The sequence below is a fragment of the Cololabis saira genome, chromosome 1 (genome assembly GCF_033807715.1).
Source record: "Cololabis saira isolate AMF1-May2022 chromosome 1, fColSai1.1, whole genome shotgun sequence".
In the NCBI taxonomy this organism is placed as follows: domain Eukaryota; kingdom Metazoa; phylum Chordata; class Actinopteri; order Beloniformes; family Belonidae; genus Cololabis; species Cololabis saira.
In genome coordinates, this window is record NC_084587.1 from 39067207 (window position 1) to 39083726 (window position 16520).

The 16520-nt window shown below is 40.3% G+C and overlaps 1 protein-coding gene across 4 annotated transcripts in view; it reads left to right on the forward strand.

Moving 5' to 3' along the window:
* Positions 1-16520, forward strand: part of pdcd11 (programmed cell death 11) — a 21770-nt gene continuing 5250 nt past the window's right edge. The window contains exons 1-30 of one of the 4 annotated variants that reach the window (XM_061722825.1): positions 1-34; positions 422-577; positions 1458-1604; positions 1720-1884; positions 1978-2139; positions 2241-2361; positions 2515-2690; positions 2843-2950; positions 4491-4703; positions 4797-4921; positions 5000-5060; positions 5925-6071; positions 6191-6442; positions 6531-6656; positions 6767-6961; positions 7104-7274; positions 7753-7966; positions 8037-8192; positions 8915-9027; positions 9107-9606; positions 9760-9822; positions 10730-10826; positions 10918-11007; positions 11164-11266; positions 11403-11580; positions 14522-14578; positions 14666-14788; positions 14958-15080; positions 15972-16140; positions 16311-16454. In XM_061722825.1, the coding sequence (XP_061578809.1) occupies positions 476-577; positions 1458-1604; positions 1720-1884; positions 1978-2139; positions 2241-2361; positions 2515-2690; positions 2843-2950; positions 4491-4703; positions 4797-4921; positions 5000-5060; positions 5925-6071; positions 6191-6442; positions 6531-6656; positions 6767-6961; positions 7104-7274; positions 7753-7966; positions 8037-8192; positions 8915-9027; positions 9107-9606; positions 9760-9822; positions 10730-10826; positions 10918-11007; positions 11164-11266; positions 11403-11580; positions 14522-14578; positions 14666-14788; positions 14958-15080; positions 15972-16140; positions 16311-16454 (4401 nt within the window). In that variant the 5' untranslated portion in view covers positions 1-34; positions 422-475. The other 3 variants (XM_061722824.1, XM_061722827.1, XM_061722826.1) reach the window with 3 other exon arrangements.

The following is a 16520-nucleotide window of genomic DNA, read 5'->3' on the forward strand; positions in this document are numbered from 1 at the left end:
CGGGTCGCGGAGATGGCGTGCTTCTGAATAACATGTGAGTTTTTATTTGTACAAGCCGGGGGTTTTAATGTGAAGAAACAGCAATAGGTCTGATGTTGTTTTTGAATTTATATTTAAAACACGACACCGTACGCGAGGGTGGTCCTTTTGTGTGCTGGAGGACTTGCTTATTTTAATCCGTTTAGGCTTTTGCGTGCTGAATGTGTGCTAGTTGACTATACTGAATTTTTAACATTCCATTTTTTTCTACATTTTAGATAAGTTTTGATATTTGGTGAATATGATTCATATGTTTAACGTGTTAGAAAAATAATGTAAAATAATCCCAGCGGTGGGAAGTAAAAGTGATCTGTGCCTGCTAACAGGCTGGTTTAACCAAACTGTGGAAAGTCTAATTTTCGTGTCAACCATCTCTCAGAAGACTAGACCTGGTTTCTTCGGTTGTGACTTCGTGGACGCTGAAACAACATCCAACATGGCATCAATTGAGGAGGACTTTCCTCGAGGAGGAGCAGCAAGGAAGCCCACTGAGAGTAAAATAGTGGTGGAGAAAACACAAGTGGACAACCTGTTTCAGGTAAAATTTACTTATTTCTCTCTGTCCTACTGAAATTTACTCATCATTGGAGATCAACAAACATTACCCACTGTACAGTTACTATACCTTTTTTTTTTTTTTTTGAAGATGTTAGACATTTTATTATTGTAGTAGTGGGTCACAGATCTGTTTACATAATTCACCCACGTTGCTCAGGTTCTTCCAGGTGATGGTTGAGATTTTTAGAATGACTGCAACAGTTAGAGAAAGAACCGTTCGTTACTGAGGTGTTTTGGAAATGTTTGCAATAAAGAAGATGAATGAATGAATTAATTAATTTTATTTCGAACATGTATATTAAAAATAAAAATAAACAGTAACATCTTCATATGCACATAGATTCGAAAAAGGAGTAGGAAGAAGTATACGCTTTTTCCTAGTTCCTACCCCTTTATAACTATGAATTTACATTATTGCTATTATATCTACACAATATCCATATAAATATAGTCTATATAAATTCTACGTAAACATGCCTATTACTACATAATTATCCATATAAGTATATAGAAAATATAAATATTATATCAATATATAGAAAATACAAATATATGAATATACACTATATAAACTACATACATTAAAGATCATGCTTACTTTCCACTCTCCGCCTCTTACTCCCGTTACGACTCGCTGCAATAGTATTATTTTGCATATCTGCACTTTTTACTTCTTGTTTTTACTTTGTTTTGCACTGAGCACAGGGGACGCTCTACAATTTCATTATATAATGTATGATGACAATAAAAGGTGTTAAATTCAGTTCAGTTCAATTATCGCACCATGAATTCTTCTATTTCCCATAAATGCATTACTTGTATTGGTACAATTAATTTTAGAGTCAACTCTTATCTTGCAGTCGAATGAACAAACTGAACCGAAGAAAAGAAAGGAATTCACCAAAGATGACAGCAAAAAACTCAAGAAGCAAAAGACGGATGGCGATAAAAGAGGCGAGCTGACTCTCAACGCAGCAGCTAAATGTGTGGAAATTCTGCACATCAAGGTAATGCATTTGTCAATATATATTACACAGTGTATATTTATTTACTGGTTGGATGTGTCCACTAGATGGATTTTGTCAGTTTAATGTATTAAAATAACTACTGTGTTTTAACCAGAATGTAAAAGAGGGCATGCTGATGCTGGGCTGTGTGAAGGAGGTGACAGACTTTGAGGTGACGGTCGGCCTGCCTTGTGGCCTGCGAGGCTTCCTTAGCATCAAAAACATCTGTGCCTCATACACCAAGCTGCTCACGGAGCAGCTGGATTCAGATGACACAAATGTAAGTCGGCGGAGGGACAAGTTGAATCATGTGGGAGATGTGAACACATTTGAGGACATGTTTTAAGCGTTTACCTGTGCTTTTGCTTCACAGGAGCTCTGCTCTCTGCCACACCTTTTCCACCCTGGCATGGTGCTCAGATGCATAGTTGCCAAGTTGGACACAACTAAGGGAGGATCCCTCAGCATCCAGCTGTCAGTCAATCCAAAGCTGGTCAACAAGAGTCTCACCTCAAGTTCCCTGAAAGCTGGAATGGTGAACCATAATTAGCACCATCAGGCCATTGTTTTTCATAATATTTTCACAAACTATTCATATGTAAATGTTATTTGTGATTTCTTTTTTTTTTTTTTTAGGTATTGAGTGGCTGTGTGGAGAGTGTGGAAGATCATGGCTGCATTATTGACATTGGTGTCAGTGGGACCAAAGCTTTCCTGCCCCAGAAAGCCATAAAAGCAAAACAAATCCAACCAAAAGGTATTAAAAAAATGAATTTCACTAATATTAGACAATAGTCTTGCGTAGTTTTATGCTTCTTGTGCCCCTCACCATCGTTATACAATTCTATCCAGTTATTAACAAACACATGTTGGCACACATCTTAACCTTTTGTGTCTTATTTGTGGCCAGAGCTGAAAGTGGGCCAGTACAAGACTTTTCAAGTAGAGGAAGTAAGGAACAATGGGCGTATGGTCCAGCTTTCTGTGAACCACCCCAGCGTCGCTCAAGCCTGTGCAGAGCTCAGTCAAGGCTGGAACCTCACAAACCTTCTACCAGGTCTTCTGGTCAACGCTACCGTCAAAAAGGTAGAGGCGGCTTTTGCCACACAAGATACAGTTCTTCTGCAGATTCTATGATTATGACCAAGTGGACGCCATCAGTTGTCTAAATGTTCAACAAAGTGCTCTGTCAGTGTTTCTGTAACAACTCTTGTTAAGTCTACATGTTTGAATTGCAGGTGACCAAACATGGGCTTCTCCTGAGCTTCCTGTCCTCCTTTAGCGGCCAGGTGGACTTTCTGCACATGGAGCCTGAGCAGGGATCCAGATACACGGAGGGACTTCAGGTAAAACTGCTGGAACTTTGAATGCACTCATTTTAAATAATCTTGTTTGAATTTTAATGACTTCACATTAATATATATCATATTGAAATTATAATTTACGACCCTATGTATATTTCAGGGTGGAAAAATATAGAATTAAAAACAGAGGGGTGTCATGTACAAAGCATGATAGCAAATAGGGACATGTTCAAGAAGTGTGAGGAAATGCTCAACCCAATCACTAGATTCACACTGGAAATCTGGTTCACAGTGATCAGGAAATACAATTTGGGGAGGGAAATAAAAATTTTTACTTGGGTGGCCTATGACTCTAAATTTAAACCAGGGGTGTCAGATAACAATTTTAAACAATGGATAAATAAGGGAATTACAGCATTGTGTACAATAATTGATGGGGGCAAAATTAAGAGCTTTACAAAATTGAAGAGAGAATGTGACTTGGAGGTTAAGGATCAATTTAGATACTTCCAAGTCAGGGACTTCTTTGAGAAGGAAATAAAACCAGATCTCCCCAAGGAGCTGAATAAAGTGACTGTGACACTGGGTAGTGCGTATAAGAGCAATACAGGTAGAGTGATCTCAACATTGTACCAGGGACTTGAAAAGAACAGGGGAACATCTACACTGTATATTAGAGACAGATGGATAAAAGAAAGTAAAATAGAACTAACTGAAGAGGAATGGTTTATCATCTGTGACAACCAGTGAACCACCACCAGCTCCAGAATGTGGAAAGAATTTTGCTGGAAAAATATAACCAGGTTTTTTATTACACCTAAGACAAAAAGCAAAATTACAGCTGAACAACAAACATGCTGGAGAAGGTGTGGGGAGCTGAATGTAGGACATACGCACATTTTCTGGGAATGTGTTAGAATAAGAAAGTACTGGAATGATGTATGGATGGAAATGAAAAATATGCTGGGGTATGAACTACCAATGTCATGTAAGGTTCTGTATCTGTGTGCTTTCACGAGTGAAGTTGTTTTATTTGAAGACAGATATCTGGTGAAAATTGTGTTAGCTGCAGCAAAAAAAGCAATAACTAGGAAGTGGTGCAAAGAGGAACCTCCAACACTGAGGAACTGGTTGGACATTATAGAGGAGATATACAATATGGAGAAACTCACACACATACTGAGACTCCAGCAAGCTCAATTTAACAAGAAATGGGACAAATGGACATCATACAAGGCTCGCAACAGAGACGCCAATACAGAGTCTGAATGAAACTGGAAAAGCATGGATGATGTATCATGTGAATGTATATACCACTGACACTGACAATGTTCTTGGTGTGTTTTCTTGTCTGCAAAAAATCAATAAAATTTGAGTGTTAAAAAAAAAGAAATTATAATTTACATGATATCAATTTAATCCACTTAATAAAGATGGAAATCCCACAGAAGTAATTTCAGTGAACTTTATACAGAAAAACAAAACAGTACTCTTTGAATGCAAATGTGATGGCAGTATTAGGTTAAATATTTGTATATATTGGTGTGTAAACGTCCTACTGTCCTTGGAATCCATCCCGCAGGTGCAAGCATGTGTGCTGTATGTGGAGCCGTCCACCCGCCTGGTGGGCATGAGCCTGCGCGGCTACCTGCTCCAGCCTGAGACCGGTATCGACTTCTCTCCCGCTGGCGGCGACCGCATCGGTGAGGTGGTGAAAGACTGCAAAATGATGGCCATGCACCACGTTTCCGGAGCGCTGCTGGAGCTTCCAGACAAGACGCCAGTCTTTGTACACGTGAGTCAACCCGCTACTTTGTAGTGATTTGAAAATAATAGATTCTGCTGGTTTATCAAAGGTTTAATATATTCCTATTTTCGCTCTGGATAGAGGAACCATCTAAAGGAGCTAAACAAGCCGGCCAATGAAAACAAAGTATTTGCGAGGCCTGAGCACATCTGCAGGATCCTGGACTGGAGTCCGATGGAGCAAATTCACTTTGCCACTTTACGGAAGTAGGTTGCACCCAATTTATGTCCTCAAAAAGCAGTTCTATTATAATGTATTGATAACCTTTTTTTTCTTGCCTGCAGGAGCGTGATTGAAAAGCCTTTTTACCGATACCATGACCTTCAGGCCGGCCAGGTGGTGGAGGTGAGATGGCAGCCTCATTTCCCCCCCCAACTACCCTTCAGACATGTGACTTAACACAAGTCTTGACCAGGATGTTGTCTTTTCACTTTCTTTATGTGCCACACCATAGTGACGTTCAGTATAACAACAAAAAAAAAACAACAACTAATATACATATATAGACATAAGACAGACACCAACCTCAACATATACACGAAGAAAAAAAAAAGAAAAGAAAATATTAAAAGGACATATCTAAACACAAACAAAGCAAAGAGAGGCCTAACATGCCTTTAAATACCTTCTAACCCCCCTGTTACCTCCCTCCCCTATACATCCCTTACACTTCACTATCTTTTATGTATTAGCCAAAATTCCTATTTTCACAAATCCTTATTTCCATTCTTATTTCATAAACACAATACAACTAGAGGGAGAGAGACGCACCATGAGAGCAAGTAAACAAACAAGTACATGACAATACCTTCAAAGATAAAAAGATAATGATAAAAAAAAAAAAATTAAAATAAAAAATTTAAATGAAATTAAAAAAAAAAAAACATTAAGTGCTCCCCGTTCGTCTTTTCACTTTCATGTATATTATTTCCTTTTGTTTCACTGTTTTTGATCAAAACCTTAAATGGGGACACTTCCCTCCAGATAATTAAGCTGAAAAACAGTAGCCTGCTGAATTTAAAATCGTTTGAATCAGGTCTGTGATAATTGGCAATACATACCAAACTTACCTTTGACTGCAAACCCAAAGCAGTGTTGTAAAGTAACGAGGGTAGATTTTTATAAGTGAGCCTGAAAGATGGAAATGTTACTTTCCGTCTGTGTGTCAGCGGTCTCAGATTCTTCCCTGCATGTTTCTGCTCTTCTAAGGGGACGGTGTCCGTCCTGCTGAGTCATGGGATGGTGGTGCATCTGTCAAACCACATTAAAGGGCTGGTACCAAGAACACACCTCGCCGACATTGTTCTCAAGAACCCAGAGAAGAAGTATGTGGAGGGCATGAAGGTGAAATGTCGGGTTAGTATCATTTTTCTACAATAGACTACAGTAATAAAAACATATAACCTCCTAACTCTATAGAGTTTTGACAGATTTACATGTCAGCTTTTCTTGTGTGTGTGTATCTGTACCTTCAGGTGCTGTCAGTGGATGCACAGAGCAATAGCATGTACCTGAGCAGGAAGAAGGCTCTGGTTGAAAGTTCGCTGCCGCTCTTCCTCAGCTTCACGGATGCTCGTCCTGGCCGCGTGTCCCACGGCTACATCGTGTGCATCAAAGGCTTTGGCTGCATTGTTCGATTTTACAACGATGTCAAGGGCCTGGTTCCGCTCAGTGAGCTCAGCTCTGAGCCGGTCGTCAACCCCGAGGAGGTCTTTTATGTTGGTCAGGTGAGAAGGTCACACCGTGTGGATGCTGAGGACTGTGTCTGAATTCATGCAGCGATTGATCTTCATTTCTTTTGTGGCCGTGATTCAGGTTTTAAAGGCTAAAGTTCTCCAGTGTGATCCTGTGAAGGAGAAGCTGCTGCTGTCATTTAAGGCAGCAGCAGAGGGAGACACAGAGGAAGATCCTAAAACTCAGTTTGACTGTGAAGTAGGAAAGGTAAGATGAGGTTCTTGTGGGGCTTTTTTTGTCTTTTTATTTGCTTCTTTTTTTTTCTCAGCAGATCAACATTTCCTCATCTTTCTGTCTCCTCTGTTGATTTGATAAAGAGGCTGGAAGCGAAGTTGGTGAAAAAGTCAGTCAACGCTCTGGAAGTGGCCATCCTCCCTGATGAGGTCCATGCAGTCTTGCCCATAATGCACCTGTCTGATCAGGCGTCCAACTGCCATTTGCTGTGTGAGAGCCTGCAGGAAGGAGATATCATCTCCAACCTCGTTTGCTTTAACAGGAGCAAGAAGAATATTGTATCCTTTTTCCTCAGGAATGTTGCATGTTTCTGACTGTAATTTAAAAGTTGTCTTCAACTGTTGCAAATTCACACATATAAGAAAAAAAAAGCTGGAAAGTTGTTTGCAGTTTTTTTCCTTAGTTGCTTTTTATTCAAAGACTCTGACCAAGAAGCCAACAGTGAGATGGTCACTGGAAGATGGAGTTATAGCCAAAGATTTCTCAGAGATCACCGTTGGGATGCAGCTGGTTGGCTGGATCAAGAACATCATGCCCTACGGTGTTTTTGTAGAGTTCCCATGTGGACTTACTGGTCTTGCACCCAAATCGGTGAGTAAAGGCCTGGACAACAGAAAACCTGTAGGTAGGGCTGGGCGATTTTGGACAAAAATAAAATCCCGATTTTTTTTTTTCTCTCTGAAAACTCGATTTCGATTTTTTTGGTATAACTACAAAAGACAATGGAATAAATTGTTTCAAATATTTTATCTTTATTTTTAAAGAAAAATAGCAAACAAATTTCCCTATTGGGAATGAAGTGCAATTGAAAGATACTGTTAATCCTCCTTGAGTTTAGTAAAGTGACAACATTTACAATTTTCTTGACCAAACAAAGATGACTAGACGAGTCTGTAATGCAGCCAGCTGCAAAAAAGGAAAATCGATTTTCCGATTTTCCTTTTTTAACACCGATTTTGATTAATAAATCCGATTTAGATTTAAAATCGATTAATCTCACAGCCCTACCTGTAGGTGTTAATGATGTTTTTTCCTGTCACTAAAATCTATTCACCCCTATATGTTCAAGGCCATGGCGGACAGGTTCATCACTGACACCACAACCGCTTTCCAGCTGGGCCAGACGGTCATCGCTAAAGTGACCAACCTGCACGAGGAGAAGCAGCGGTTCCTGGTCACCCTGAAGGTGTCGGAGCTCATCTCTCCAGAGAGAGATGCTCAGACCAGACTCATCAACGGTCTGCAGGAGAGAAAAGCTGTGAATGAAATGTTAGCTGGGAGAGGTATGCTGATCTTTCTGTTTTGGGTAACATGTTGCTTTTGTGTCCTGCCTCTCATTGTCTTTGTTTTTAGTTCTAGATAACAATGAACTTCGCCAGGATTTAGCTGCTCTGAATGTCGGTCAGAAGCTGAAGTTGACGGTTGCCTCTGTGAAGGACAGTGGGGCCACATTTAAGTCTGATGACCTGATTGGTGCCACTTTTGTAGCTACGAAGCAACACATCGCAGGTACGTGCTGAAGCAGAAACTTTTGGAAGGTTTCCATGTGGTCCATTAGATGTCTTGATTTCACATTAAACAACAAAAAAAAAATCAACCCTCAGTCTATACATAAATGAAAACCTTCAGAATGTGATGTGTGACACAAACTGGCGTCAAGAGTTTGACGTGATTACATCCGCCATGATAAATGTTTTATGCATTAATAGGGCTGGGCGATTTTGGACAAAAATAAATTCCCGATTTCTTTTTTTTTTTTCTCTGAAAACCCGATTTTCGATTTCGATGTTTTTGGTAAAACTACAAAAGACAATGGAATAAATTGTTTCAAATATTTTATCTTTATTTTTAAAGAAAAATAGCAAACAAATGTCCCTATTGGGAATGAAGTGCAATTGAAAGATACTGTAAATCCTCCTTGAGGTTAGTAAAGTGACAACATTTACAATTTTCTTGACCAAACAAAGATGACTAGACGAGCTCTGTCTGTAATGCAGCCAGCTGCAAAAAAGGAAAATCAATTTTCCGATTTTCCTTTTTTTAAATCGTCTTGATTAATAAATCCAATTTAGATTTAAAATCGATTAATCGCACAGCCCTATGCATTAATGATCATTTTAGTCTCTTTAACTCTGCTGTTTTATAATGTCAGGAGGATACAGAGTTACTTAACAAATCTGTGATGTACCACACCTGAAAGCCAAATCTTGTGCTGCTTGCATGTTTTCCAGGTGTTAATCTGACTGCAGGACAAAAAGCTGCCGTGCTCATCCTTCACGTAGATGTCTTATCCGCTTGTGTGCACGTCTCCGTGTCTCCCAAACTGGTTGGGAAGAAGAAGTCTGTAGGTGGTGCTCATGTAACATCAACATTTCCCCCCCACCATTGTAAGGCTGTACTTATTTAATTGTTTTTGTTCATAGGTGACTGAGGGATTAAAATACACGGCGATGGTACAGTACATAGACAACGAGTTTGCCATCGTCTCGCTGGGTGACACATCCCAGCTGACCGTGATTCAAACCAGCAGCCACCTTAATGACGCCATCCTGCCGGAGGCAGACAGGCTGAAGGTGGGGACGACCTTGGAAGTTGAAGTTTTAGAGCCCAGTCATGACGAGCTGCGAGGGCTCCCCCTGGTGTCGTGGGAACGGAGCGCACCAAGACGCCAACGCACAACCTCAGAAAACCAGACGGGTTCAAAAGGTCACCGCTTTGGGGAAATCCTGAAGGGCACAGTGCGCACAATTAAGCCCGCTTGCATCCAGGTGAAGTTGGAGGATGGAAGCACCGGCAGCGTGCACGTGTCGGAGGTGGTGGAAGCTGCTGACGTGCGCCTGGGATCCTTCCCAACATCCTCAGTAAAAGTGGGCAGCGTGGTCACTGGCAGGGTCATCGGAGGTCGAGAAGTCTCCAGTCATAGGTAGGCCGGAGGTCTAGTAACTCCTTTTATCTGCCCACGGAGATGTAGATTATACCTTATTTTAACAAAAAAAGGGTGAAAAAATATCAATTCAGTGTGATGGTTTTTTTTTTCTACTGCGGCTAAGAATTTATGCCCCTGTTTGTGTTTCAGATTTCTGCCTTTCTCGCATCCCAGATTCACCTACACCATTCCTGAGCTCACACTTATACCCAGGTAACGTCGCCTGCAGGACATTTCTCGCTGTGATTATGATCTGCTGTGACAACCCCTCCAAAAGAGTTTCATTTAATTCAGTTTTATTTATATAGCATCTATTTCAACATACGTTGTCTAGGTGCTTTCCAGAGACCCAGAACATGACTTCTGAACAATTATTACATAAACAATGAATGTAATATAAACGTCTAGGGCTGGGCGATATATCGAGATTTTAATATATATCGATATATTTTCAAACGCGATATGTTACGAGACAATATCGATTTAAAAAAAAAAAAATCTTTTTTTTTTTTTTGTTTTTTTACATTTTTTTAATGATTTTGATATAGCTTATTTTGTGACAAATTGACTTGAATGTTTTATTTGAGATTTGCACAAATCTTTTGTCATTTGCACAACTTTCAACCTCAGTGGAAAAGTCTGCCTGTTACTGTCTACATTGTATTAATTGCACAGTGTATTTTAATTTAATTGTTATGCAGGAAAGGGATATTTGTTTTATTTTATTCAAGAAGCATTTTTATTCTATATATGCAGGCAGTTTATTTTTATTTCATTTGTTTTATACATTTTGATATTGTGCAGATCTCTGTTAATAAAGGAACCTGTGTGACATTTGGCACGAGGCTTTGTATTAAAACTGACTGTTTTTTTAAGGGTTTGCCTCAGAAAAAAATGAAGCTAACAGAGATGCTATGCTATAATGCTTTGGGGGAAACCCCAATTATGGCACAGAAAAAATATCGATATATATCGAGTATCGCCATTTAGCTAGAAAATATCGAGATATGACTTTTGGGCCATATCGCCCAGCCCTATAAACGTCTTATAATGGTTTTGTACTTTTTATTACCTTGTGAGCGCATTATTTCTTTAACATGTCCCCCCCCCCTTTTCTTAGCAAACTGGATAAGTCTGTCGATTTAAAATCTGTTGGAGCAGAAGAAAAACTAAGTAGCTATATGGTCGGGGAGGAAGTTACATGCTTTGTATCAAAGGTAAGCTGTTGTGGTAATAACGTACATATTACGATGTAAGCTCACGTCATTCTTTTTGCAGTCTTCTTCATTGTGTTTGTTTTCTCTCCAGTTTAAATCGGACAGGAAATGTTTGGAGCTCACCTTCGACCCTTGTGTCACAGGCACAGTTGACCTGCTCGCCATGATCACGGATCCTAAAGTAAAGCTGATACTGGTTCCTCATTGCACATTATGTTCTGTCATGCGTTTTGAAAAGAAGAATTTGACGTATAAAACATCATCAAGAGCTGAAGGGAAGGCAAGACTTGATGAACCCAGGATATATTTTTTAGTTAAAAATGTTGCTTATTTTCAGGACGCCAGCCACCCAGAGAAACTGTACAAGCTGGGCCAGGCAGTCCGGGCCAAAGTGGTGGAAGTGAGAGCCAAACCTCATCGCTTCGTGCTCTCGCTTACAGGTAGGACAAGCTCAGACTTTACGTTTACAATAATGATTTTCATTACTGTTGGCTCTTCCGCTCTGGTCAAATGAATCACTTTCAGTATCATAGAGAATCATCATTCTCACCCCGAGCTTGATTTTGTTTTTGCCAGGTGTCCATCAGCTGGAGAAAGGGAGCACTACGTTGGGAATCGTGATCAATATTCTGCCACAAACTGGCCTCTTGGTTAAACTTCCCTTTGGTGGCATGGGTACCGTTTCTGTCACGGACCTCGCTGACGCCTACAGGCCAAACCCGCTGGAAATATACAGCAAAGATCAACTTATCAGGTCAGTAGTACCAACTACTTTTGCTTAAAGATCCTCTTAAGGTATGTTGTGCTTGATCAAAAGCAGATTGTATGGTAAGCCCAATAGATGCATAAGATCTCACGCTGAAGCTCGTCTTCTCCTCAGTCTTAAAGCTGGAGTGTGGGCCATACCTGCGTTCAGCCAGTTTCACACTGACGGCTGTCAGTGGCAGCTAAATCTGCAGCTCCCTGGAGTTTTAAATAACTGAAGGGATCTCTGCTTGTGGTCCACAGCAACATTTTAAGTCTCTAAATCAGTAGTAGGCATTGGTAGGGTCTCTGAATCAGGTTTTCTCATACCGTTTGTACTTTGGATCTTAGTTTTTTTTTTTTTTTTTTTTTTTTTTTGTTTTCTATTAAGTTGTGATGTTTAACCTTTTTCAATTATTTTTTTCATATATCAGGACAAGATTTTGAAAAACAATCATTCCTTTGTTCTAAAATTAGTTAAAACCAACCTCGGATGAAGACTAAACTTGACACGGTGTTATCATTTATTAAACAGCGACTCAGTCTTAAGTGGGGAGAAAAGAGCGTGTTGGAAGCCGAGTGCAAGTGAGAGGGTAAGAAGGGTCCAGGTTCTGCTGGCCGGATGGGCTTTATTGTTAGTCAGCAAGTGTGAACACCTCAACGAAAATGGAAGTTTTAAAGTGTGATAACATAAAGCCAAGGAGGAAAGCTATCAGCAATGATCTCAGAGAAGCAACTGTAAATCAGCTTGAGAAGGATTGTAGGCAGAGCCGCCTGGGAGATTTGCGAGGCCCTGTGCGAAATGGCTGGGGGGGGCCCTCACGCAAAATTTTTGGGTTTTTTGGGTCGGATCGGGTGTCTATATGCGCAATTTTAACTCTCCAATTAGCAAAATACTGGATAACTTCCCCTGCCTCATCATCATCTGGGCTTGCCTCGACGCGGGGCCCCACAGCTGCTTGAGACCCGGGTGGATCGGTGATTTTTGTAACAAATTTATCAAACGAGCCTTTCAGAGAGGCATTAAACTCTTCCATTTTCTTTAGTTTTTTTCTTTTTTCATCCCCTGATGGAAATTTCCTGAATCTGTCTCGTTCTCTCGACATTGTGTGACAGTTTGTTCCAACTCCACCATCTGGATCAGAGCAGCTTGTGTCTGCGCTTGGTCTGATCAGTTGTATTGAACAACAGACACGCGCATCATTGCACATATATTTATTGATATGCACAGACTAATACACATTTACGTCTGTAATGGAACGTGACTGTTGATATTTATAAGGGAAAAAATTTTGAAGATATTAGCGCGAGGCCCCTTGGGGCGCAAGGCCCTGTGCGGTCGCACGGTTCGCACACCCCTTGCGGCGGCCCTGATTGTAGGGTCTAGGCTTTCCAAACAATCTGGGGTGAGAACGATTTATTCACAAGTGGGAAAGCATTCCCATGAGTCAAATTCAGAACAAGTTCACATCAAATTCAGAACTTGCAGTGCTCAGAGAAAATTGTACATAGGTTTATGCTAGTCAAAATGTGAAAAACACCATGGAAGTGTGACTTGTTTATACGGGTTACCAGCCTCGTCTCTCTGAAACGAGCACGGCAACGTGGATTTGTTTTTGTTTTTTTGTATCTGAATAAACTGTTAAACTTGTGGAACTATGTTCTTTGGGAGCTAAAAGCCGAGGATTTTGGCTGCGTTGAACAGTGCTGTGTTCAGGTGAAAACCAAACACACCATTACAGCACAAACACCTAACCCCAGGCGGTACCGCGGGTCAGCTTAGTCGCCATCAGCTGCACGCATTTGACATAGCCGTCTTATTTGAACCTACTTTGGGATCTGTTACGATAGTGTGGCTTGATTATGTTCCTCTGTTGTAAGTTACGTTGGATAAAAGCATCTGCTAAATGTAATATAAATATCCCAGCTAGGTGGTGGAGGGTTGATGGTTTGGGCTTTTCACAGAGTAAACCACACACTTCTCTACATACAACAGCCATTAATAACTCAAATGTAAGACCTTCTAACAACTGAAGCTTGCCTGCAACAGGACAGTGTAGTAGTAGTAGTAAATATTTATTTCGGTCAATCACAAACAAAAATCAACAAACAAGATAACACAGGTTTTTCCCTGGTCAACATTGTGATTATTTGACTGAAAAGGTCTGGGCTTGAAGCATAAAGCTTATCTTGCCCACCTTTTAACAGAATAGAATATACAAAAAAACAAATGAAGTATCATAAGTCTACACAAAATAATAATAATAGTAATAATAATGATGATGATGATGATGATGATGATGATAATAATAATAGCAATAATATGATAATAATGATAGCTCTGAAAACAGAAAGTGAAAAGATGCTAAGGAAACCGGCAAAACAAATTTAAGTTATCATTTCATCTCATGCATGTGGTTCCAATTTAAAAAAAAAAATTCAAATCTACACACAAATGGCAGATGAAGTTTAGAGTCGAGGTGTGGCAACGGCCGAGTCCGAGCATGGACTTTGGAGAACTGTGCGCAAACAAATGCCCTCAACTTAAAGATGAGGGGGAAGAATTGCCCCACAATGATGTGAGAAACCGCTAAAATCAGACAGAGAATAATCACTTTATGTTATGTCTGCTAATGGTTATTGTATTCCGACTTTATTATGAATAGCACTGTCAAATGTTGTGTATTTTTATTCAGCGAAGGTTTGTATGTTTTTGAATACTACACAGTATACTACACAGAATTGAAACTTACAGTTTATAGTAATTGAATCTAAAGACTATTCATTAGCTTAATTTGCTGATAAATTGTCGTGATCATCAAAATATAAAAAGATAAATACGCTAGAGTCCACGCCTGGGCCAGGCGTCGCCGACAGCTGCTCCAGCAGCCTTTAAAATACATGAGCTAGGTACTGATGTCACTTTCTATTTTTCTTCACCGTGCTCTCAGGTGTTACCTCCTCGATGAAAGAAATGGAAAGTGGCAGTTGTCTCTGCGTCCATCCAGGTAAGTTTAGGGCTTTGAAAAAGTTAACTTTGTCCAGTTTGTCCCAGTTTCATAGCGCTTGTAGCTTATCGCATCATGTTCTTCCAGGCTGAATCCAGAGCAGGCCAAGCCAGTAAAGGACGCAGAAGTGGTTTCTTTAGACAAACTGGAGGTGGGACAGATCATCAGAGGCTTCGTCAAGTCTGTGGGGGAGCAGGGCATCTTCATCAGGTAACTGAGCAATTCATCCATCTCTGGACAGATGATCCAGGGGGCAAACAAATATATGAGCTTTAGAAAGCAGGAGCCTCTTCCTGAGAGTCCTAGAAACGTTTCATTAGGGATCAGGGCATGTCCTGTGTTTTCTCAGTATTTCCTCTGACCTTTGCTCTATCCTCAGGTTGGCACGAAACATCACAGGAAGATCCCAACTTCAGCAGTCCACCAGGTTCTTTGTGAGCAACCAGAAAGTCCTTTCAGAGCACCTGCCTCCCAACACTCTCCTCACCACCAAAATCCTCAGGTAAAGTATCACATTTCAGCTCACGGTTCAAAAAACGAACACATTGTCTTTTTTCAATATCCTCGTCACCAAACTGTAGCGGTTATTAGAGATGGGCGGTATGGACTAAAAAATGTATCACGATAATTTCTGGCATTTATCCCGATAACGATAAAAATGACGATTAAAAAAAAATACCAATTCAACTCCACCTTTGTAACTATAAATCTATCACACTCTCAGATCCGCCATGTTTGTTACACAAAAACGTCATCAACAGGAATTTATCTTTCTTTCTTTCTTTCTTTCTTTCTTTCTTTCTTTCTTTCTTTCTTTCTTTCTTTTTTCCCTTCCTTCCCTCTTTCCTCCTGCTCTCTCCTTCCTTCTTCCCTTCCTCTTTTCTCCCTACCTTCTCCCTTTTCCTTCCTTCCTTCCTTCCTTCTCCCTTTTCCTTCCTTCCTTCCTTCCTTCCTTCTTTTTTCCCTTCCTTCCTTCTTTCCTCCTGCTCTCTCCTTCCTTCTTCCCTTCCTCTTTTCTTCCTTCCTTCCTTCCTTCACGTATGTTGTGCGTGGATTTAACGCAGAACCATAAATCCGGCTTTACACAAAAACATCAACGGGAATTTATCGTTTTTACAGCGAGATGACAAATTCTTATTGTGAGGAATTTTTTTGGCGGTATATCGTGAACGATAAAATATCGCCCATTCTTAGCGGTTATGTCACTTTCTTCACCTATTTAGTTTAGATAAATCATGCCTAAAATGCAGTTATTTTTGAACATATGAGGTTATAAAATGTGTCTGCATTAGAAGTTGATCTAAAAGAAGCAGGAAGAATCTATTGCTGCCATTTTTAGATGCCACACTTAAGTTATTTTTCAGCCTGTAATTCTTGCTATTGTACTTGTCAGTATTGACAAAAAGGAGGAGTTTGTCGACCTCTCTCTGCTCCCCGAGGACACCGGGAAGCCAGACATCCTCCCAGAATCCCTCGGCCTGCCACTGCGTCTCATGGGAGAGGAGAAAAAGAAGCATGACATGAAAATGAGCAGGAAACGTTTGCTGTCTGGGAGTGAGCAGGTAACGTTGATGCTAAAGTATCCCATTAGTCATGCATCAGTCTTACCATTGACATTTCCTCATCATTCATCGTTGTTTGGTGCGACTGTATTAAATGCTGCTTTAATCTTTGTTTTTATTAGTGGTTTATTTAGACCTTGACTGTATTCCACTGTTGGTTACTTTGTCAGAAACTACCAGAGTCCCAGGCTGTGAATAAAAAGAGAAAGAAGGAAAAAAAGAAGGCAAGAACTGATGGCAATGACAGCGGGGTGGAGGTGTACTTCAGAGAAGAAGAGGATGAAGAAACTGGAGAAAAAGCAGATCCTGGAAAAGTATAAAACCGGCTCAGTAACTCTGTTTTTGTTCTGTCATTAACTACTTTCCTTTTGCTAAAAAAA